Genomic DNA, 23,216 nt, shown 5'->3' with positions numbered 1-23,216 from the left:
AGTATTGGAAAATATAAAGATTACAGTTCTATGGCCAACACTGTTTTGCCAATTGTTTGACCAAAAATGGCTAATTATCTTGGGAACTAATTCACCTGCTGAAAAAATGGCATATTCGAAATCAGTGGGGAAAAAAGCAGCAAGACTGACAAGTTTCACAAAGTTTACTTGCAAATTAAAAGTTGTTTTAAGACCAGCGTCCCCTTGTAAATGCAGAATTCCCCAGTGTAGTATGAAAGTCATCCAGTTCCCCAACTTTTTACTCACTTGGCACCAAAACGATGGAACCAGAAATGTATATGTAAAAAACTGCCAGCTGGAGTGAACTGGTGCCTGCTGTAACTCCTGCAACAAATCTATAAAGGGCCACAGGGCATTTTTTTTTTCTCATAATTCTTACAGTGTGATTTTCCACGTGCAAACAGCCACTGCACTCGGTGAAGCACCTGATGGAGTCGTACAGCAAGCAGCCTTATCACCAGTCTGCCTTTGTTCCACGTTGGTGACTTTATTTACAAGGTGCTTATCTATGGCTTCCAGAGCTTTACAAGGCCGTCTTCACTGTACGTCGCAATGAGGTTTTGGTGGGGATGGTGGCTGATGCCAATGACATCTTTCTCGTGCACCTGCAGGAGGAAGAAAGAAGCGGTTAGCACACTGCAATTGCTGCAATTAGAGGTTGACTGACACTGGAGGTTGCACAAGATAAGCAGGGCATGGAGTTTTCAAAAACAGATCTTTACGGTGCTACTTGCTCTACACGCACTTGTTTGTCGGGCGTATCCATCAAAACAGTGCATGTCTGGCTCACAATGCATGCCTTTCTTATCTTATGCTGCCACATTTTCTTTGTAATCAGTACAAAAAAAAAAAAAAAAAGGAAAAACCCAACACTGCATGCTGAGCACAGAAAACAGGGCAAAAGGCACACTACGTTGGGTTATAACTACATTGTGTCCAGTACATGCCAACCTCGCAGCAGTAACGTTAGCACATTGGTTCAAAATTTGCGCCACTGAGTAAGCTTAGTAAGAATTGCGTACAAGTAAAGAAACAGACAGACCACTCACAACATAACCGCTTACACGGCAAGACCAGATACACAGTCGAACCCCACTATATCGAACCCATTTACATCGAATTCTCCTTTATACCAGACTATTTCTGGACACGCTACATTTACTGTGAGAATATATAGCAAAAACCGCTTATATTGAACAAAAATACCAGCAACAACCGATATACCCAAAGTCGCATGCTGCAGAAGTGCCCCTCCAAGTTGGCTTTCCCTCAGGGTGGAGAAGAAATTCCGCTGGCACACCCCTCAAAGTGGTTTAGCCCGGCCACTCATGGGCAGCAGGTGGATCTTCCCCCCTTGCCAAAAATGATCCCGACCCACCCGCAAGGTTTTCTTTTCTTTTTTTTTTTTCCCCCCGCTCAATGGGTTTGCATCTTTAGCACTTTGTGGGCTCTTTCTGAAGTGTAGCTGTGGTGGCTAGCGCTAGTGTCGTTGAATAAAGGCTTATTTAGTAGTTCTAGCTAGCGTAAAGCAGCCAAATTTGAAGCTGGCAATCATAAATCTAGTCCAACTTGGTGAGAGGTCGGACGTCCCCATCAGGCACGAGATTCCCGAGAACACCTTGCGAAGTAGGTTCTGGGCAATCGCTTCAAATCTTCCGGCTTGTGCGTGCTGGTGATGACTTAAAATCATGAGCAATACAGCGAAGCCACTGCTATTGTTATTGAAGTGTGGAAAGAGCTGTCGGAATTTCCGGACGCCATTGCCAGATCAACAGTCGGCAAGTTTGCGAGTGTGAATGATGGTGCCACGACCACGGGAGGGTTCGGAAGACTACACTGCCAAATTTTGTACCGAGCGCAAGTGAAAGCGGGCGCAATGGGGAGAGCAACGGCAATCCTTTGCTCACACCCTCTGAGGCGATTGGTGCACTCGCACTAGTCCGGCGCTTCTTCGCAAATGTGAAAGGTCGCGGCCTCAGCTGCTCCGACCCCTTAGACAATGTGGAGAAGTGCATATAGTCCCAGGCTGCGAGGTTGTTCAAGCAGAAGATGCAGGACTACTACGTGCAAAAGTAAGGCAGTTTCACCAATAAAGTGTTTCTATAAATGCTATGTGCTTTTATGACGTCCAATTCCTTAGCTTGCTTATATTGAATTATCCCCCATATCAAACTGATAGGTGTTTTTTGAAAGTTCGACATAATCGGGTTTGACTGTAATATGGCCTGCTTAGACTCTTGTTAATTCACATGATACCACTCCACGTTTAACGCTTTCAGCCTTGATCTTTTTTATATATTGAGCAAAAAAAAAAAAAAAAAAAAAACTTCGGCATGTTTTCTAAAGTTTTGGGACCCCATAAGCTTACAAACGAGAATTCATTTGTAATGCAAGTAATCACTATTATAGACATGGTATCTAGTTTGGTCACGGGGCAATTAAATTCTTATGTCAAGGGAAAAAAAAAATTGCTCTTTTTTTTTTAATTCTAGAAAATCCTGCGCATAGAAACAAGAATTACAGCTAGATGTAGAAGTATTCATAGATTTATGGACATGTCTTGAAACAAGGGCCTCGGTTTTTCGGGTCGTCCCGAACAGCAACTCTTTCTTCTTTGTGGTGCACAAATGGCATCCCTCAACAAGTATTTCTCAGAAAGACTGGCTCTCGTGGTTTTTTCCTCGTGATCTAGGAGAATCTTGAGTGGTGTCCACAACTGAGAACACCAGGGCCGAAACGGATTTATGCGTATCGGTTATAGTGTGGTTGCAAGAGCCGAGATGCCAGTCACAGAGTGGATGACTGGGAATCCGGCAGTGTCAAGCATTAACTCGAAACAGAGGTGAACATGGTCGGTCGAGCAAGTGGAAAATGGTACGAGTGTATGCTCGATGTGGACAATGACAAAATCCCGGACATCTTGCTTAAAAGGACAAATGACTACTTGAAGAAACTAGAATTGTTTTGCACAGCAAATAACCTCAGTGAAGATGTACTCAAATGCCAAGTTCCATAGAAGATGAGGTGATCAATAAGGCCATTAAGAAGCAACACCAAAGCAAAGTGATGACGTTTTTTTTTTTTTTACTCGGGGTGAGTTAAATGAGTCTCTAAAATGGCTGCCCTTGCCTGCTTTGCTTTCCCCCCTCCCACATCGCCCAGTTTTCAAAAATAAATGTTTATTCTCCCTCTGCCTCAAATCTGATTCGTCTTTCTCTTCTCTGCTTCACACAAAAATTGTGTGGAAAGGCTGGTCCTTGCGTGTGCACCTTTAAGCTTGTAAACGCAATGCAAATAAATGTTCCAGCCACATTCCTCAATCGTCGCATACATGTGGCCGTTCTGTCTACATGTTTTGCATTCATGCAGACCTTGAAAGTACAGTCTACACTTGTAACAGTGGATCCGGCAACAACAGACTTCCGGTTAGAACAGACCACGTTTGTTGGTTTGTTTGGTCCCCTTGCATTTTATGTGGAATCCACTCCGCTAATAACAGACCCGGCTGTAGCAGATTATCGGCTACAACAGACTAAATTTTGGGAAAAAATTGTTTTGACTGAACGTTAACGGTGGACTTTCGCGGTGCTGCCATTTGATACGCCTTTTCTTTGTTTATTTTGGTGAGGAAACTACCATGTATGGCAACATGGTTGGCGTAGAATGGGTTGTTGGCACAGCCAAGCCAAGCCAGTGCCAAAGGCCGTTTTTTGTTTTGTTTTGTGCGACCAGCAGCATGGTAGCTGATTTAGCTGATTGCGCTGTCGCGTAAACTAAGCATAATCAACGCTGTCCAACATGGTGAAAAACAGGCTGACATCACCAGAAGTACGGCCTGTCTAAGCAGACGGTCCGCTCGGTCGTCAAAAAACAAGGACGCTGCCAAAAAACGCAACTTCGGTGAGATTGAAGAACAGCGCTTTTGAATACGCCAAGTGGTGCACCCAGAGGTCGAGTCTGCCCTCGTCACAATTTTTTGTATAAGAACCCAGGTTCAGTAAAGTTTGGCATCCATTATTCCCATGCATGCATCATTCTCGTTCCGTTCGATGAAAAAGGTAAGAAATGCCTCAAGCAGAGAGATGGTTCTCATCCATTGTGTGCAATCTGCTGCAGGCTGTGAGTCAAACTGGTCTAACTTGCGATTTTACAGCTGTTTTTCATTAGATTATTTTGTATCAGCTGTTTTACTGACCAGATTAAGATTATTAAAAATGCACAAGCTGCCTTGGGTAAACGTCAGACAGCGACCCGAATTGTTTAACAAGAGCGGTTTCAAGTAAATTTGCTTCGTCATAAAAAAAAAAAAAAAAAAAAAAAATCTGGCTTATTCTGCTGGCCATGACCGATTCTTACAGCTGGTTAGTAATTGTTCCTAGTTACATTGTTGCTGTATTTGCTCACCTTAGCGTGCACACTCGACTGCATGTGCTAGGCCTTTTCCACGTACCGGTGCTAAGCTTGAGAAAACAGAATTGGGCGATTCTTTTCCCCCGCGTGAAAGCTGTGCAGAGATGCTGCAGGCGTGTTTCACTTTACACTCATATAACCCCCACCAACATTCATATACTGCATACTTTGGATATAGCGGACATTTTCTTCCGGGTTTAGGTGGTCTGTTGTCATGGGCGTAGACTGTAATTTTATTATCTCTTACAGTGCGGTACCCCTTATTGTGCGGATTTCCGCAGCTCCCACAACATACGTAATAAGCGGTCTATACTTTGCAAGATTGCGGTGCTCTTTTGTAACACTGACCTAGTCGTATTACAATACATCTTCCATCGTTAACCACAGGCCATACACTGTTCTCTGCTATCTGTGTGCACAGCTCTACTACAAAAATGCAGTACTGATTAAAAAGAGTGCACAGTGAAGCCTTGACGAAGCCACGTACAGCGAGTTGGGCTAAATAGCAGCTAAAATTACGTCTGTCGGTTAAACACAAAATATCCATCCTATACAGAGGGACATTCAGTATTCAAGTCGCCATGCCAGAGCCAGAGTGGCAAGAGTAGTCACAATCGCCATGCATGGTCTGCTTTGCATCGGGCAGCTTCACTACACTGACCAAATTCGCACGTCTTGACAAGAATGGTGACGGTGTGACTGCCTGCTTCTTAGAACAGACAGCCCTTAGGGCACGCGTATTGTGCAAATGCAACTGAAGCTATTCAACTTGCACATCAACTGCTCTCTTGCTGCCGGTATGTTTGTCAAGAAATGCGCTACTTTTTTCAACCCTTTTCCTACCATGCCCACGGAGTGTCAGTAGCTGTAGCCACCCATAGGTTGAGGCTCATTCAGAAGCTTCGCGGCACTCTTAAGCAGAAGGCACGAAACTTTTGAACTTTTTTGAAGCTTTTGAAATTTATTTTGAAATTAAGGGGACGCGGGTCTTGGAATCCCGAAATTTGGCCAAAAAATTGATTTTTAGAAATCGCCATTTTCGGAAAGTAGAGCTATTTTTCTACCTGTTAGCAAAATATCCAGACCCAGGAGTACGTATTTGAGCCATAATATCAATTTATAGCACCGACAACCACTAAAATCGGCCAAGATTCGACGCGAAAATAGCATTTTTTCGACGACTCGCCCCTCGGGTTCTACTTGCGCCACGGCGTCCATCTTGGTCTCATTCGAAAGCACGTCTTTTCGTTTTCAATTCCCTGCCAGAACCACTCCGTTTCGTCCGTTGGTTGCGAGTAAAACCAGGGTAGAAAAGAGACGGAACGCGCCGCGTAATTGGCTACTGACTGCACGTGACCGCAGGGCTCAACCTCATTGGCTGGGCGTCGTGGGTCGTCTGCTCGGCACTCTCATCACAGTGCAACGGCTCATGTGTTCGTCTATGCGAGGACCGGCAGAAGCCCCGCATGGCGTAAAAATAAAGTAAATATGTCTATCGATAACCGAAAGGAAGAACATGCATTATTAAAAGCGCCTGAAATACGATTTTCTGCTCGTGTGATGACGACTTATCGCGAGAACGGCGCCGAGACGGAGGTAGGCTTAGCGCCCGCGCGGGCTGCCGAGACGATAGCGTAGCGATATGATTACGCCTGCGGGGGCACTAAGGTGCGTCTATCTTTCGATCATCAGCAAATAGAAAGAAAAGAAATGATAAAGTGGAGGATGCCGCATGCAGACGTCGCAAGGGAAGTGTGTTCATTCTGTTATCAACGATGCCGCGGCGGGTCAGCCCGCACTCCGGCGCGCGCTTCCTCGTCGGCAGTTTACCATATAGATGAGCGATTTGAGAATTATAAATGTTCGCACTGTGCACAATCTGCGTTGGTGACGTGATATACGAGTAGATTAAACCGAAAACGTGGTTATCCCACTTAGCCAAGCGCATGCACGTTACAGAACAGTGGCGGGCATTCCGTTACCAGCCCCTTCGCTGCAACTCATTTCACGCGATGAAAATCCGATTTGATTGCTACAAATGAAGCAGTAACATAACAAAATAAACATTTACAACTGTGGTGCACGATCGGCACCTCAGCCCTAGTCGCCAAAGAGTGGCGGCGCGCTGCCAACAGCATAAAAATTGAAGCAACGTTCTGGCTTTGCTTTTGTTCAGTTTTTCTGCCAAGTGCCATCTGTAGACAGAGGATTTCATAATTTTCCCATCAACTGATTTCAGCAAACTTGGTATGCTCGTGTTGAGCGAAAAGCGAGCTACATTCTAGAACCTTTCTTTTTTTCATATGCTCAATAGATAAAACTGTCACTTGTAGTAAAACTTCAACTGCGATTTTCTCGGCTTCCCTTTTTTTGCATATGTGCCTAGCCTTACAGGGGTTTTGAGATAGTTTTTTTCAAAGGATTTCTACAAGTGTTATACCGTTAAATTCGGGATAAAATGAACTGCATGCTGATGCTATTTTAATTGGCTCATTTTGCCCCAAATAAATGTTATGAGTAATAATATGAGCTCATTAAGTTTTCTGAAAACTGTACTTGGCATAATTAGAATAATTTTATCCAATCAACCAGCTTTACAGGAATATAAATAGCTTCAGCATGCATGGCAGGTCTTAAGCTACACATCCATACCATTTATTTTTAAAAAAAGTTGAATAAAAGTTCCTTAAAGGCCCGTAAGAAATTACTTAATTAGGCTCCAGTGTTTTCTTTATAACTCAGAAAATAATTATACCACTTGAAAACTAATTACATATTTGAAATGAGGAAGACAAAACACATATGCACAGTGATTTTCATTATCACAGACCAATTAATAAAAAAGTTCATTTCAAGACCCACGTCTCCCCTTAATATAAACAGAAAACATTCATTTAGCTTAATTTAGCATTTTTCACTCAAAAATTTGTGTGGAGATAAGAAAGAGCTCAGAGAAAAGAGCAAGAGACAAATGTTTACGGGGCCAAATGGCAGAAATGTATGTTTCCGGTAAAAATCCTGCTGTTGGGTTTTTCCTGCTTTGTAAACTAACAATTTCGGTCTTGTCTGTGCCACTGAAAAGCCACAAACGGAGTAAACTGAAATTAGTGAAATGCGAGCGGAACGTGCGCGATTGCAAGATGCCAGAAGAAGTGGCAACCAATGCAATCCTCGAGGGTCTTGTAAACACGCAATCGACAAACCTGCGCGCTAACCTGGGAACCACATCCAGAGGTGCCAATTCAAGGAAGCGGCAAGTAAGACGCCCAGCCGAGCAGAACGCGGCCTTCTTACCGTTAGCGTCCGGTCGAGGGTGCCCGAGACAGTGGAGAAGCAGTACAGGACGTGGTCTTCGCCCACGCAGTAGATCCACTCCCCCCTCGGCGACAGCGTGCAGCACACAAAGTCGCCGCCCTCCCGCTTGCCGCTCGAGAAACTGCGCACAATCTGCAAACCAGAAAGGAAAGGGATTGGCCGTCAACCGCTTTTGAATGTTCACACATTTTATCAAAGGCAGTCCTGGAACAGCTGCAAGTTCATTTTTATATTTTCCCTACCCCGTGACATTCATTACATTGGCATTCTTAATGAACCAGAGTTCGTTTTAAGGCCTTTAAATTAAGGGAAAAATTAAATCAAAGAAGTCAGTTTGACATACTTTTTGAATTACAATTGACAAGTTCTGATGAAAATCCAAAATAATATGGTCCTACCATTGCAGTTCAACCAACTGCCACACTCTGAAGTCCTCTAAATCACCATTTTCACCTCCATGTCTTAACTTCTATCCTCCTTTTCTTCAAACCAACTTTTTTTTTGCAATGGGAGTGTTACTCGCGGCATCTTGGTAGGTATATACTGGTCGATTTGCATCATTCTTGCTGCATTGAAAAGGTTCTTAATTAAACAGTGCAACAAACTTATGGAAATGTAACATTTGGCAACACAAATAAAGCACTACGTACTTTACGTGACCGAAATAGCCGCACTTTACCGCACGAAATTTTGCCCGTTCCTAATTTTTTGCAGTCAGAAGGCTAAAATTACAGCTGCCGTATACAGTCAAGTCCACTTATAATGATACCGTTTATAACAATACATCGGATATAACGATGAACAACTATGGCACAGCCCGCTTTTGTATGCGTTTGATGGCAAAATAAACCGCTTATTACAATGCTGATTGATTGATTGTAGGGTTTAACGCGCCGGCGCAACGCAGGCGATGAGGCGCGCCGTAGAGGAGGGCTTCAGATTAATTTTGACCACTCTGGGGTCTTTAACGTGCACCGAAATCTCGTATACACGGGCGTTTTTGCTTCCCGCCTCCATCAGACAAGTGGCCGCCATGGCCGGAAATCGAACCCACATCTTCGTGCTAGCCACTGAACCACCGCGAATTGTTTATTACAATGCTGCAATACTGAGATATCAGATATAACGATTGAATCTGGTTACAGCGTGTACCGAAAATGCGAGCTGCCGCCGGCTCTCCGCGCCAACCACCCCGACGGCATGCGCCTCATGTGCTTCGCATCCCATCCACCCCTCAGAAAACGAGTCGACTGCGCCGCTTATGAGGAAGTAAGGGGAAGAGGAGAGGAGTATTCCTTTCCAACCCCCCCTCCCAGTGCCGCCAGATTAACCTCGTCCCCGCACTCGTGCATTAACTTGTGTAACGTGCGCGCTGCTTTGAGTTTGGGTGGGTGCCTCTTCAACTGCCTCCATTTTTCCACGGAAGGCACGTCAGGGCTGATGTTTAGGAAATGTCTGAGTGCTAACAAGGTGATCGTTGCGTGGATGCATGCTGCGGACAGTGGTGGCAGTGACGACTCTGACAACGCGGTTGCGCAGCCTACTCAGGCAGCGTCTTCGCAAGAGGCCCAAAGCATGATACAGTCCTTCAGGGTCCTCGTTTCCATCAAGGACTCTTTTTTGCTCAGCTAGGTGAAGCACTTACAGATGCTCTTGGAAAAGATGTGCGCCAGCTTCGCGTGCAGCAAACAAAGCTGACCGACTATGGCTTATTTTCTGCATATAAGTACCGTACTTACCCGATTCTAACACGCACTTTTTTTTCCGGAAAAATAGGTCGAAAAATCGCATGCGCGTTAGAATCGGATACGAAACCGAAACAGCAGAAATTTCGTCCCACCCATCGCCATCGCCATCTCAAGATGGCGCCAAAGCTTTTAGCAATGATTTTCCGGACGCAGGAAGCATAGGCGCCTAGGCTTTTCTATCGCCGTTCACACAAATAGTCAAATCGTTCCACTTGCGCGCTTGATAACAGTAAAGGCAGCAGCGGCTCTCGCGCGTTAAAAACGAGCGGTCGGCTGAAGCGTGCGCCTCTGGAGAAAGCTCGCAGGATGGGCGTGCGAGGCGTGGGCCACGATCCCATCGACCATGGTTGAACGTTCGTTATGAAGTGTGGCATCGCGAACGCGCTTGACGGCACTGAGGACGAGATGTTGTGGTCAGCGGAGAGCGACGAGGAGTGAGATTACTTCGGGAAATAAATCACCCGTGTCTCTCGCATTTGTTTTTCTTGCTCACAAAGTGTCGTGCGCGTTACAACCGGAGGTGCAAGTTTTTTCGGGTTTTTTTTTTTGCCAGGAAAGTCGGGTGCGCGTTAGCATCGGGTAACTGCGGTAGTACTACAACCTTGCCTGCACGTGAATAAAATGTTTTGACCTCTGCTTGGTCTTTTTATTTCGCAACCCGCTTATAATAATTATCAGTAATAACAATGGGGTTTCCTTGGCACTTGGATATTGCTACATGTGGACTAAACCGTAGTAGATGTACAAACTCCGACAGTACTTTACAAAGTCTGAGACAGTACAAAGTCCGACAGCACAGATAATAAATTTGAGGCAAAACGGTGCGACCTAACTTCCACTTGATATACAAAAACTGATTGTACATTTTTTGGCATCCAAAAGATGCTCTGTGAGAAAATGTCAAGTGTGTAAGATAAAAAGTAACAAAAATTGCTTAAAATCCCTTCCCTCAAGCAAGTGACAAAGTGACCAAAATGAATGATGTGATTTCTCAGTAGTTTTTTTGCAACACGAGAGCTTTGAGCATGACCGGAAAAGTTGCTCATGAGGCAGCCTATCAGCCAGGAAGCTGCAGCAGAATAATGTCCACAGGTTATCAGTAGGACCCTGCTCCTCAAAGCTCTGAGGCACCCCTTCTGTCAGCCCTGCCTTTCTCAGCGACACACATTTCAGGCAGCGCAACCCGTTTTTCAGCATCAGCAGCAGGCAAGACATTCCGCAAATTTTGGATGACCGTGCCGCGTGCCCATGACACGTCCGTTCCCTTCGACAACGTGCTCGTGCCACCTAACGTCACGCATTCATGTTCTCTACTGGTGGAATAAGTGAAGAAAGAAAAACTTCAATGAGAACCAGCGAGGTTAGATGAGCCATCATGCTTGCTTGCTACACTAGATGATAGAGGAAAATGAGAAAGAAAACAAAAAACAAGAAAGAGAAAGAAAACAATAAACAGATTCCCGGCCGCGGCGGCCGCTTTTCTGATGGAGGCGAAAAGCAAAAACGCCTGTGTGTACGAGATTTCGGCGCACGATAAAGATCCCCAGGTGGTCAAAATTAATCCGGAGCCCTCCACTACGGCGCGCCTCATCGCCTGCGTTGCGTCGGCACGTTAAACCCCACAATCAATCAACGAAAACAATAAACAAAAAAATATAAAAACGAAAAGATGTCATTTGATGCACCCCGAATTTTCAATCACAAAGCTCAGTCCACTTGTGTGCTCCGAAGAAACTCCAAGAGAGCTTTGATTGCATGTGTAAGCTGACTGCGACCCGACCAAGGTCCCAAAACAGCCCTCAGCTCAAGTCCCGCACCAAGCTGCCTGCACAAAGATAATATTAGTTTCTGTCTGTGCATGGTGTACCTTGAGCACACGCGTATAACATGACAAATGTCTTCTCGTGAGCCACATGTGCAACAAAGAGGTAACGATGTGTGCTGGATTTTGTAGCGGTCATGCCCCCCCCCCCTCTTCCTCCCCCTCACCTGGCCCTGCATGTTCATGATGGAGACGGTGTTTGAGCGGTTGCAGACGACGAAGTGCTCGGGGTTCTTGGGCAGGGCGTGGATGGAGTTGACGGTGATGTCGGCGCCGCCCATGAGGGCGCCGGCCGCGGTGGCGGCCCCCGAGGAGGCGCCCAGCGACTTGAAGGTGCTCAGGCACTCGGTGCTCTTGACGCTCCACAGCTTGACCGTGCCGTCCGAGCTGGCGCTCAGCAGGTGGTGGCTCTCGGGCGTGAAGATGACGTCGTTCACGAAGGACGTGTGGCCCCGGAACTCCTTGAGCAGCTTGCCCGACTTGAGGCCGTGGATCCGGATGGTCTGGTCGAAGGAGGCGCTCAGCAGCTGGCTGCTGTCGCGCGAGAAGGTCAGGCACGTGACGCCCTTGGAGTGGGCGCGCTCAAAGCGCCGCAGGCACTGGCCCGTCTGGATCTTCCACACCTGCGGGCAGTGCGGTGACGGTTGCTGGCAATCACGCTCTCACTTTTCCCTCTCCTGTTTTCCCGTCAACTGCTCAAGTGTCCACAATATGATGTCAACGCTACCGCATCCCTTTCTACACGACATCAGGATGAAGGAACACTGGGCTTATTATGTTCAGGGTGGTGGTGTATAGGGCTCTAGCCCCGTGCAAAATGTTGCTCACTTATAATGAAAGCAATGAGGATAAGTCTTAGTCAAACAGGGCTGTTCTCTTTGGGTGCAACACTCTTTCTACAACTGTCCACCCCTGCCTCAACCCACACAAAAGTACCCTCGCATTTCAATCTACACTTCAGCCACTCGCTGCACAAACGTGAAACCGGTACACGTATTTCAGGGTTCATCGCCAAGGAGGACACAATGCATGAGATGGTCAATCTTGCCTTGATTTTGCCGTCTTGTCCCCCAGAGGCCAGCATCTCGGAGTCCCTGCTGAAGCAAATGCACAGCACTGCGTCGTCCATCATCATGAAGTTGTCCTGCAATGCACGACACAGGCAGTACAGGCACAGTTAGCTCAGACGCACAGCAGGTGACGAAAACTTACAGCTTGCTGTTCGTTTCACGCAACATCACTCACAGTTATTTTGCGTACTGCTGAGAGGTAAGGCACAATCTCCGAGTGAAATCTGTGCCCGTGTTAACCTTTGCCTCTTTGAAAGCACTGCATCGCTATCAAATGCAAAACTATTCAGATTCTCTGGCCAAATTTCTGCTTTTAGAACTTCACTGTTCTAGGCCCTGATACCGTGACTTTCGTTCAGTGGCACGATAATACCCGTTTGAAACTTTGAATAACTAGCAAATACAGTAATTACTTGAACCTAGGCCAATACTTTTTTTTTTTAAAAGTCATTTACGAAAGTTGTTGTTGGGTTAGATTCAAGGATGTGGCTTTCCTGTCACCACTAGACACTCAACAACTCAACAGGTTTGCAGGCTCCTTTTTTTGTTGTTGTTTTGTTTGGACGTTGTGAATCCAGCTCCCAGCGTTCCGTGCTTGCTTGCCTACACTTACAGTGCCACTGCACCACGGCTTTTTGGGTGAAGGTAGTTTTGGAGGCCGAGAGAACTTCAAACCTCCAAGCACAGCGCGACTTTGGCGTCGATGAGAACAAAGTGTGCCAATGGCGAAAGCGGCAGAATGAACTTTTCAACTACACTGCCAAGTAAATGGCCTTCACAAGACCCTAAAAAAGGTCGACACTACGAGGTGGAGAAGGATGTAGCCGACTTCATCCTAAACCAAAAAGAAGGCCGAATGCCTGTGATGATGGAGATATACAGGCAAAGGCGAGGGAGATCGCAAACATTCGAGGCATCGCATGGACTCAGTTCAAGGCCAGCAGGGGCTGGGTCACTCGCTTTATGAAGCAGTTCGGGTTCAACCTGAGACGGCGGACATCTGTGTGCCAAAGCCTACCCCCTGACTTTGAGGAGAAGCTAGTCGCATTCCAGTGCTTTATTATCAAGAAGTGGCTGGAAATGAAATACAGACTGGGCCAGATTGGTAACGCTGATCAGACTCCGGTTTATTTCGACAAGCCTGTGGCCTACACAGTGAATGAGAAAGGCGCCAAACAAGTGGAAGTCAAAACTGCAGGCTACGATAAGCAGCGCACCACCATGATGTTGTGTTGCATGGCCGACGGGCGAAATCTGCGGCCGTAAATTATTTTTAAGAGGAAGATTCTTCCAGCCGGGGAAGTTTTCCCAAAAGACGTCGTACGAGCCTATGAGAATGGGTGGATGAGTGGTGCCCTCATCAAAGATTGGGTTAAGACTATTTGGCAGCACTGTGCCGGGGCTCTGCAGTTTAAGGGAGTCACTCCTGGTTCTCAACTGCTACTGCGGCCACTTGACAGGTGCCGCTAAGTCCGTGCTTTCGGAGGGTGGTACGGACATTGAGGTAATACCTGGTGGTATGATAAGCCAGCTACAACTGCTTGACGTGGCCATCAGCAAGCTATTTAAGGACAGGCTGCCGAAGCATTATGACTGGCCGACCCTGAAAGACCACCAACTCACACCGACCGGCGCCTCAAGCGCACTCAGCCAAGGGGCGAACTGGGTCGCCGTGGAACGGGACAAAATTCCGGCCGAGCTAATTATGTGGGCCTTCCGTAAGTGCACATCCTGGTTGCGCTTGACGGAAGTGAGGGCAGTGCGCTGTGGGAAAAGGACAGCGACAAAGAGGACAGCGATGTCAACGAAGACAACAACGACAACGATTAGTGAGCATCTAACATGCTACGACAAACGCCGCATGCGTAATAAAGTCCCGGTCATTCGGCCTTTTTCCATTCGGCTAACATTCGAGGGAAGTTTTTTTTTATTTTCTGACCTTCCGAATTTCAGGGGTTGGCTGAGATTTGAGTAAACACGGTAATGGGATCTGTAGTAACTATGTCTTTCCACTAAGTAATATCTGTGCCTTTGCACAATAAAGAGTTGGCATTTCTTGAACATTAATAAGTGTAGGCATGTGCACCCTTGTACGCTTTTGTTGAAATGTAGGCCAGTCAGGTGAAAACATGCATGCACGTGCAGTCAAAAATTTTTACACACTAAAAGTGTTCATTTTCTTCAATAAAAATTCAGTTGATAAGTCTCACCTCATTCTGTGTGCTTCCTCTTCAGGCTAAGTTGCAAGCTATGCTGTCTTGCCAACATGACTGACATTCAGCTACTCACCAAATGGCTATGCTTTGGAAAATAACTAGAAGTGTGCAAATAGTGAATAGTAACTTTCGAATCGAATATCGAATAGCATTTTTTTTACAAGCTTCGATTTTTTATAAGTTTTTATTGCAAAAACAGAAGCTACTTCGCGTGTTTGATAGTCAGGACGTCATTTATTAACCCGAAGAATGCACTTTTCAACCCTCATTCGCCGCAGTCCAGTGGTCCAGTTGCCAAACCACCATAAAACGGCGGTACTTCAGGAATCCAGACCGGCACGATACGCATTTGAAAAACAACTTGCACTGGAGTTGCTGTACTGCAATCACAGGCAATGACTGAGCAGTGCCTCATAACTCGAAGCGAGCACTTTGCAGGCATGAACAATATGATGCGAAAGCACGGCACAGCCACAGTCACGGACCACGACAAGGCCCTTCTTCGGAAGCACATGAAGAACGTGAAGCATGAACGATACGTTGCGGAAGGATAGCTCGCACTACTTGGATAAGCATGCGCCAACTAGAATAAAAGAAGCCGGAGTATGTTTTGATTTTAAATTAATGGAGGTGATGTCAAAAACACAACAAAATTGGTGGCAATTGCCTTAACGGAACCTGCCCTAGCATGTAAACATCCGGTCGCAGAATTCAAAATGGCGGCCAGAGTCAACAGCGACGGCCTGATGGAAAGATCTTATAAGCGCAATTGCGAATGGCTCCAAGCTGCGGGACGAAATTTCCGGCCTCTGCAGGGTGCGCTCGTTGAAAGTGTGATTTGGATTAAACGAGCAGATGGGGGTAGCAGCAGTGCATTAACACATCTTTCACTTTCGCACTATTTGAAAGATCGAATATATTCGATTCGCGAATCGACTTATTTGTGGCGGCACTATTCGATTAGTATTCGAATATTCGAGTATTCGCACAACCCACAATGGACTCCATGCGGGCTGAGTCTTTAGAATATCCAGGAATTGCAAAGAGCAGCACAAAAAACCAGCAATAAACGCTTGCCTTTGTCACAGGGGAAAGTGCATTGTCCTGGTTGTATCGCACAGTATGTACCACTAAGCTGACCTTTTTTGCCCTTTGCAAGTGTCGCTGAACATGAGCGGGTGGTTCATAATTTCCGCTTTCAGCTTAGCAGGCACAAAAATATTTTTGCCCATGATTCACGTAACACCGCGGAAGTACCCTCGAGGCAAAATCTTTGACTGCCTAACCAGCTGTAAGCAGTATTCCAGTACATAAAAGTATCCAAGTAAACTAATGTACTAAGGCCCTCGTGCCTTTCGAATGCAACGAAAGTGTTACATCAAGCTGTACAGGCAGACTGATGTGTTCAAACAAATTTCCAGCTCCAGCCATTATCAGTCTCGGACTCACTGCAGATTCCCTGAAAAGCAGTCTAATACTTGTTTTTCACATACATTCCTATGACATAGGGAATCTTCTGACCACATGCACACTATCTGCGGCAAGTCCAAAACCCACCGTGACTGTCATTTATCCCACACTGCACGCTCTCAAAGCAGCCCGCACCCCGTACCTGGCTCTGGTACTTGAGGTCCCGGCGGATCTTGCCCGTGGTGAAGTTCCAGACCTCGAGGAAGCCGTCCACCGAGCCGGTGACCAGGAACTGTCCGTCGGGGGAGAAGCGGGCGCACTCCACGTGCGCCTTGGGGCCGAAGCGCATGAGGCGCGACAGCTGCGTGGGGAAGCGCTCCTCCTCGGGCTGGCCGCCCCCGCGCAGGGCCGCGCGGCCCCGGAACAGGTCCAGGGTGGTGCCGGGGGGCAGCAGCCCCTGGTGCTGCTGCCACTTGAGCGCCTGGCCCAGCAGGGCCAGCAGGCGCGACGGGGGCACCACGCTCACCTCCCCCGACAGCGACTGCGCGATGGCCGCCCGCCGGCGCTCCTTGCTGCTGCCGCTCGGGTACGCCTGCACGGTCACATGGCATTACGAGGAGCACTCGCGAAGCCAAAGACGACGCGGCTGTCTTGAAGGAAAAAAACAAGTTTACTGTAGCGAACTCGTGCTCCCCTAACAACTCAAAAAGCACACAGGTGACGAAGCAGCAGTCAACAAAGGCGAGTTCCGGCGATTCGAATGCCGCGGCGTCTGCTCTACAGGTGTTTCTCGAACTGTCGAATTACATAGAGAACACTGTAGATTAAAGAAGATTATTCCAGTCGAGTGACACTAGGGCAAAACACTCTCCGTATCAAATGAGATAATCCGTGCGGCATAAGAAAGAAAGGAACCAGCGCTTCACTTGGCACACAAAACATAAACAAACAAAACCAATACATGGTTCGTGCCACTATGTCGCTCCCCCTTGGGGAGCTAGAGTTGCACAGCAATCATCCACAATCTTGGAATCCGAATCGATGCAGGAAAGCCATCTGTTGGGCTTGCAGGATATATGCTGCCTCACTTTGGACAGCATCCGAGGAACTATCTATGCGGTTCTTCGATTTGGTAACCAAGCATACACTTTTCCCGTATATTCCTAAGGCGCGGGGAATCCTTAGACTACCTGCAGACTATCTGCAGTGAGACTGTACATCAAAGAGCTCCAGTGGCACCAGGCATAGTGCCGTCAGCATTAGAAGGAGATTTTCCGCACCGCATTGGATTACACGTGGACTTACAACAGGGCAGCACGACTCTAGCTCCCATTTCGGAACTCTAAAGGGTCAGAGCATGGCATGCCATCTAGTGGGCAGGCTGTGAACACGTGAAAAATTTTTTACCGCAGAACATGGTGTATGCCTGGCCTTATTAAACTCTCACACCATCAAAAATGTCCTATGACAAAATTTCCCTTTGCAGAAACTTGCTCCACCTGGGGGGTTTACCAGATCTGGTCCATTAAAACTTGTCCCTAAATTCAGGTTGTTCATCAATTTGCTCTCGTGCTACAAACAACAGGCCTCCTGGTTAGAGCAGTTGGTACAGTGACTGCCCTAGATAGGCGGTGGTACCAAATTCGAATCCTCGACCAGGATGAACTTTTTCTTCAACTGCAAAGCTTTTGAGAAAGCTGTATAGCTTTGGCTACATATATAGTGCTAGGTGTGTTTAGAAGATATTGTATGGTGGCATACCACGCATTAAACACAGTTCTGTTGTGCTACATTGTTCCAATGAAGTGACTGCACATATGTGGCGAAAGCCGACTCTGCCTCATGGCTTGGTTCACTCGAACCTGCGGTGGGTATCTTTGCAGCATTAACTGTATTGGATAGCACAGCCCCACATAATAAAGTGTGTCTCAATCACCTCAGTGGTGTGAAGCCCCTGCCTCAGTCTCCCACATTGATGCTTGCAGTTCTGATGCCGCCAATTTTAGTTTTTAAAGCTGGTGTTATCTGTAGTCCACCCAGACAGCACTGCCAGAAAGCCAACTTTCTCTGACGATGACGATGGTCGTGGGTGAAGCGAACAAAAATTAAAAATGCTTCCTGTGGTTGGAATCGAACCTGGATCCCTTGCGTTATGAAGCCAACGTCTACTCCGACTGCGTCATTCTGGTACAGTCGAAGCAGTTTTGATTTGGAGAGGGGTGCATGGACATGCAAAATAAGAAAATTCACCCTTCCGTCTAACGACAACAATGGCTGAACGCTAAGGAAAGCCATAGAATGCTTGTATCAGTAAAGCACTAGCACAACCGCAGTGCAGTAAACCGTACCGATAGGAAATAACTTGTGTGTGGTAAGGCGGTGTGATGTGGGTCCGCTCACTTTTGGGTTGGTTCGTTTGGTGTTGGACTTGATTTTGGAAAGCTTCCCATTCCCCTATCGTTGTCACTTAGACAGAGGGGTGGTTGATTTTCTGTTTATGCTACCTGAACAGGAATTTTTTCGTCAAGCACATATTTAAAGGTCAACTCTTTTGTGCATTACTTATTTTGGTTATGGTGGCTTTGTCCCTTTTAGGTCAGTTTGGGCACAAAATACAGCCGTTCAATGCTGAACCTTGCTTATTCATCTGGTGTCTCTATCAGCGGGCACATCGAATGCAAGCACTTTTCCAACATGAAGCACCACAAAAAAGACGTGTTCTTAGAGCAAAAGCGTTTTTAGTGGGACATATGGCGTCCTGTCAAAAACACTAACGCATTTCCCCGTAGACCGGTTGGTCGACCAAAAACCTCTGATAAGATCTCTGCACACGCAGGGCGTGTGTGAAACCGGGCTTCCATTGTGTCAAACAGTTACTTGAAAATCGCGAAAAAGCAATGGTTCTAGATTAGACAATACACGCATCGATCGTGAAGAAATAGTGCAATAGTACAGTCATGTCTCGTTAATATGAACGGCTCTGTTCCCCAGAAAAATCGCCCATAATGTGAGTCGTCCATAGTAATGAATCAAGGTCGAAAGCCCAAACGTTAAGAAAAGCTCGTTTCAGGCATTAATCATTCAAGGAAACATAAGGGAAAGCTCTGTCCGTTTACCAGCCATTGCCTCAACCGAACTGACCAGAGAAGCCTTGCCTTTTATGCGCAGCGAATATTGGCACGAACTATCTTATCCTGAGCCTCAGGACTTGGTCTTTCCGGCATATGTCGCACTGGGCAGTCTTGTTTCATGGGCAGACGGTGTCACCCTGTCGTCACTATCCTAGAGTGTTGTTCACTGGTCCTGAATTTTCTCGACCTAATTCGATGGTACCAGAAGGAAGAGCGTTCCGAGATAAGTACATGATTCGGCTTTGTATACTTCGGAAAAAAGCAAATTCTTGGTACGCGCTGGGGCCCTGGGGGTCACTAGTCCTCTTTTTCTTGTTTTTGCTTTGTGGACCCATGTCCATAATAACGAGACAAAAGTGCCTCTATTCACCCGTTTCGTTCCCAAAATGGCCATCCATAGTCCGGACTGCGGGTTTCTATACTAACGGGGCAGAATTGCACGGCGAGAGACCGGTCGCCGAAAATTTGGTCCATATTGTGGGGTGTCCATATTAACGGGGTCCGTATGAACGAGACATGACCGTATACCTGTATCTCATAAACCACATATCGGTATACTTTTAGATCATTGGTAGCTGCGTTTACTTAGTGAGCGAAAAATCGCTGCATGGGTTCGTTCTTAGTTTTGAGCCTTTGAAGGTTTGATTATCGATTGGATGCACTTTCGGTGAAGGTTGGATGCAGTTTTAGCAAGAGTTTTGACGCAGCTTTTGATGTCAGAAAGCTTTCGTGCTTCTCTCAACTTTCTTTAGAAAAGGATAGAAAAGTGTTTGTGCCACATTTAAAGTTCACCTCTTTTGCGTATTACTTTTCTTGGTTTAGGTGGCTTTGTCCCCTTTTTACGTCAGTTTGAACATAGAATACAGCCAATCACTGCTGATCCCTGCTTATTCATATAGTCTCGCTTTCAACAGGCACATCGGATGCAAGCACTTTTTTAACATGAAGCACCACAGAAAGCTTGTTTTCGACTCGCCTCTCTCTAGGATTAGAACGACCACCAGGCCAACTGTTAAAACACAACAAACATGCAGCTACTGCGACACCTTGCTATAACCAACCAGCCGCAAAAGCAATCGCAAGGTTTACCTACATTCCTCGTTGTCATTAGAAACCTTTGCCCAATGACCAGAGGCTGCATGCACTATTTTCACTTCCAATAAACAATGGTTGGCACGCACAAGATCATTCGCAACAATGTTCCCACGTTTCAGCTGCAAAGTACGTCTGACAAACACTGGCCTTCCCCAGCAAGCACGCAGAAACGAAACTTCACCAACAGAAGAGCCTGTGATGAAAGTCACAGAGCACACCGGCTCCTGCAAGAAGTCACCATGCTACTCTCATCATCTAGCCTTTGCTTGGGCAAGGCGTGCTTTAAGCACTGAAGCCTCCAAATTAGCCCCGCGTACCTCTTGTGGGTCGAAATAGGACCGTGCCAGCTGGTTTTCCAGGTGGATGTATCTCTCTGGCTCCTCCTGCTTCAGCTTGATCATCGGGTCGGTCTGCCTGAGCAGGGACCGAGCTGCGCCAAGTTCGCGCAGCTCGATCAGCTCTAACACCACCTGGATGGAGTACGGTAAAAACAAGGTCACACCACGCGACGACACAGCACGAGAAATGTTCCACGTGCCAGGATCTATTTTGCACCCGCGGCAGAGAGGCCTCAGCTCTTCCAAACTAGTACACTTTTAGACTACAGCCCTAACTGCACAAGAGTTAGGAGGCATACTCACAGAACAGAGCCAATACATTCCCACAAGGCAAGCATGCAAACTTTGCTAAGACGCACACTTCATTTAAAATGAAACGGACAAAAAGCCTTTCGGAAGGAACTTGGAAAGAAGGTTTGTTACTACACGCACCTGCTTCTTCGCTGGTTCTGGCGACGTTTTCGGAAATTCAATTTTCGGTTTGAAGGCTATGTTGTGCTTATTTTCCTCCAAAAATATTAAGCACCACACATGCACAGTGGCACACACCCGCTCATACTCGGGTTTCGCCTAAGAAGTCTCGAATTACAATAGTCATGATTTGAAACCTTGCCAAGACTGGGTGGTAATGCTGTCATTTCGTACTTCCCGGCCAGTAGGGTTTATGGATCACTGTACAGTGGAGTCTCATTAAACTGTACCCGCATAAGCCGTAGTTTCTTTTTATACGTAGTTAAGCTGAATCACCGACTCGGTTTCCCTTCAATCTAATCCATTCGGATAAACCGTAGTACCGGTTAGTAAGTACTTGCTTCGCGTCCCCGTCAGGCACAGTTTAATGAGGTTTAACTGTATTATCGAATTTTGCTACAAATGTACCTGCACACTCTTTAATTAAGAGTGTTAATGGGACACGAATTGATGCACTAGAAACAGCAACGAGATGACCACAAAGTTGTTAGCCAACAACAAACAACAACTAAATGAACAGTACTTCTTAAAATTCAAAGCTGTGAATCGGTGCAGCCATAACAAATAAGAATAACGAGACTGTCATTCCATGCTTAACTCACAAACATGCAACAAAACAAAGCTGTCTGAACTTTTCTCGGCTAATTGCTAGGAGCCAATTCCTGGTAACGTTAGCTGCCTCATAGAAGATACCGCAAGTCCAACACACTCGAATTATGCATGCCTTCATTTAGCAACGCTTTTTAGCCAAAACTTTAATCATCCTTGCTCAATAGCACAAGTTCATCTACTTGGTGTAGTTCTGCACCAGGAACAACCCCATTAACATCAGTTTTCCCATTCAACAGGCAAACAGCGAGTGAGCATTGAGCTCGAGAGTTCAGAACCCCTTTGTGTTAATGTCCGATTAAGCGAGGCCTACATTTGTAAACAAGAGGCGATGACGGCAGATCAGTGAGCGACATTGGCGCCACATTTATTTGCCTTAAAAGAGTGACAGCTTAGGCTACCAATACAACTAGGTATGGTCACCTGGAATCAAAGCAAAGGGGAAAGGTTACCTTACCACTCGTAGAGACTGATATCAAGGGAAACCATGTACGACCAATGCAACTGCACTCAAGTATGTGGTCCTGCCTAACCACACATATTCACTGAATCGTTCCAATACACATAGTAAGTCACATACATGCTTTTACACGTTCTTTTTGTCAACCCGTTCATTTTATTTGTGTTACCCCGCAGTTGTATTCCGCAAAGGGAAAACGGTTACCTGCTCATAAAGGTCGATCAGCTTCTTGTCCGGAAGCTTCAGCGACTGAACAACTTTGAGCACAGTGTCCCAGTGACCGCTGTGGATGTCTTGAACGAAGCTGTCGACACTATCAACAGTGTTGAGTGATATGGAAGTTTCCTCCTGCGCAGAGCAAGCAAATAAACAGTTTTCGAACAACAAGGCGGCGCTGTAATCAAAATCAACCTGTAAAGCAAAGTTATGTTACCTGCAGAACTTGAAGAGTCCGAAAGAGATTGCTCTCTTTCAGGTACTGCTGTATCAGGCGGACAACGCTGCAATAAATGGAACGATTCTGCTATTACCAATTTAATCATGCAATACTTTGAGAATGAGATACATGCAATATAAAATCTAGATAGGGGCAACCGGCGCATCAGTTTCGTAGGTTCATTCACTTGCTGCCAGACCTTGTTTACTTCACTCATTCCATCAGCAATCATTGCGGACTTCCGGAACGCCACTCCAGCGTTCGTTTATCTCGGCTAAAGTATGCGAATGGTGCTTGTTTTGCTGTCTGCGGTATATTTGCGTATTAAGAACGCTCAATCTAGTCAATAAAGCGACGCGCGTGCAACGCCAAGTCAAAATTGAGATCGTTCTTTCTTGTCTGAAAAACACCGCGCATAAAAACTACAAGTAAGAGTTGTTTTTAGAACGCATACACGTTGCTTAGCAATTCGGCACACGATTGGTAAGACACCTATTAGGGTGAACGTTGTGAAACACTGCGATACATACTCCGCTGACTCGATTTCAATCGCCATTTTCCAAGCGCACGTCCACTGGCGCGCCGCTGGTATGGAGGATATGTGAAAAATTTACTCTCGACTCCATTAAAACTTTGCGTCGTTCGCGCATGCGCAGCGAGAGGC

The 23,216-nt window shown here is 46.4% G+C and overlaps 1 protein-coding gene across 1 annotated transcript; it reads right to left on the bottom strand.

Moving 5' to 3' along the window:
- Nucleotides 1–482: 482 nt before the first annotated feature.
- Smu1 (Smu1 spliceosomal factor) lies at nt 483–23,175 on the bottom strand. The gene is made up of 9 exons (XM_077707516.1): nt 23,083–23,175; nt 22,550–22,616; nt 22,321–22,464; nt 20,556–20,708; nt 16,215–16,604; nt 12,365–12,460; nt 11,484–11,939; nt 7,726–7,878; nt 483–626 (listed from the first exon to the last, which is right to left on the bottom strand). Exons 1-9 carry the CDS (start codon nt 23,106–23,108, stop codon nt 528–530), a joined length of 1,584 nt encoding a protein of 527 aa, XP_077563642.1. The 5' UTR covers nt 23,109–23,175; the 3' UTR covers nt 483–527.
- Nucleotides 23,176–23,216: the final 41 nt, after the last annotated feature.

Source organism: Haemaphysalis longicornis, unplaced genomic scaffold (genome assembly GCF_048455015.1).
Source record: "Haemaphysalis longicornis isolate Haplotype H1 unplaced genomic scaffold, Haemaphysalis longicornis Haplotype H1 scaffold_4, whole genome shotgun sequence".
Taxonomy (NCBI): Eukaryota; Metazoa; Arthropoda; class Arachnida; order Ixodida; family Ixodidae; genus Haemaphysalis; species Haemaphysalis longicornis.
The sequence above is the reverse complement of the archived record's forward strand: the minus strand, read 5'-3'. Positions and strand labels throughout refer to the sequence as shown.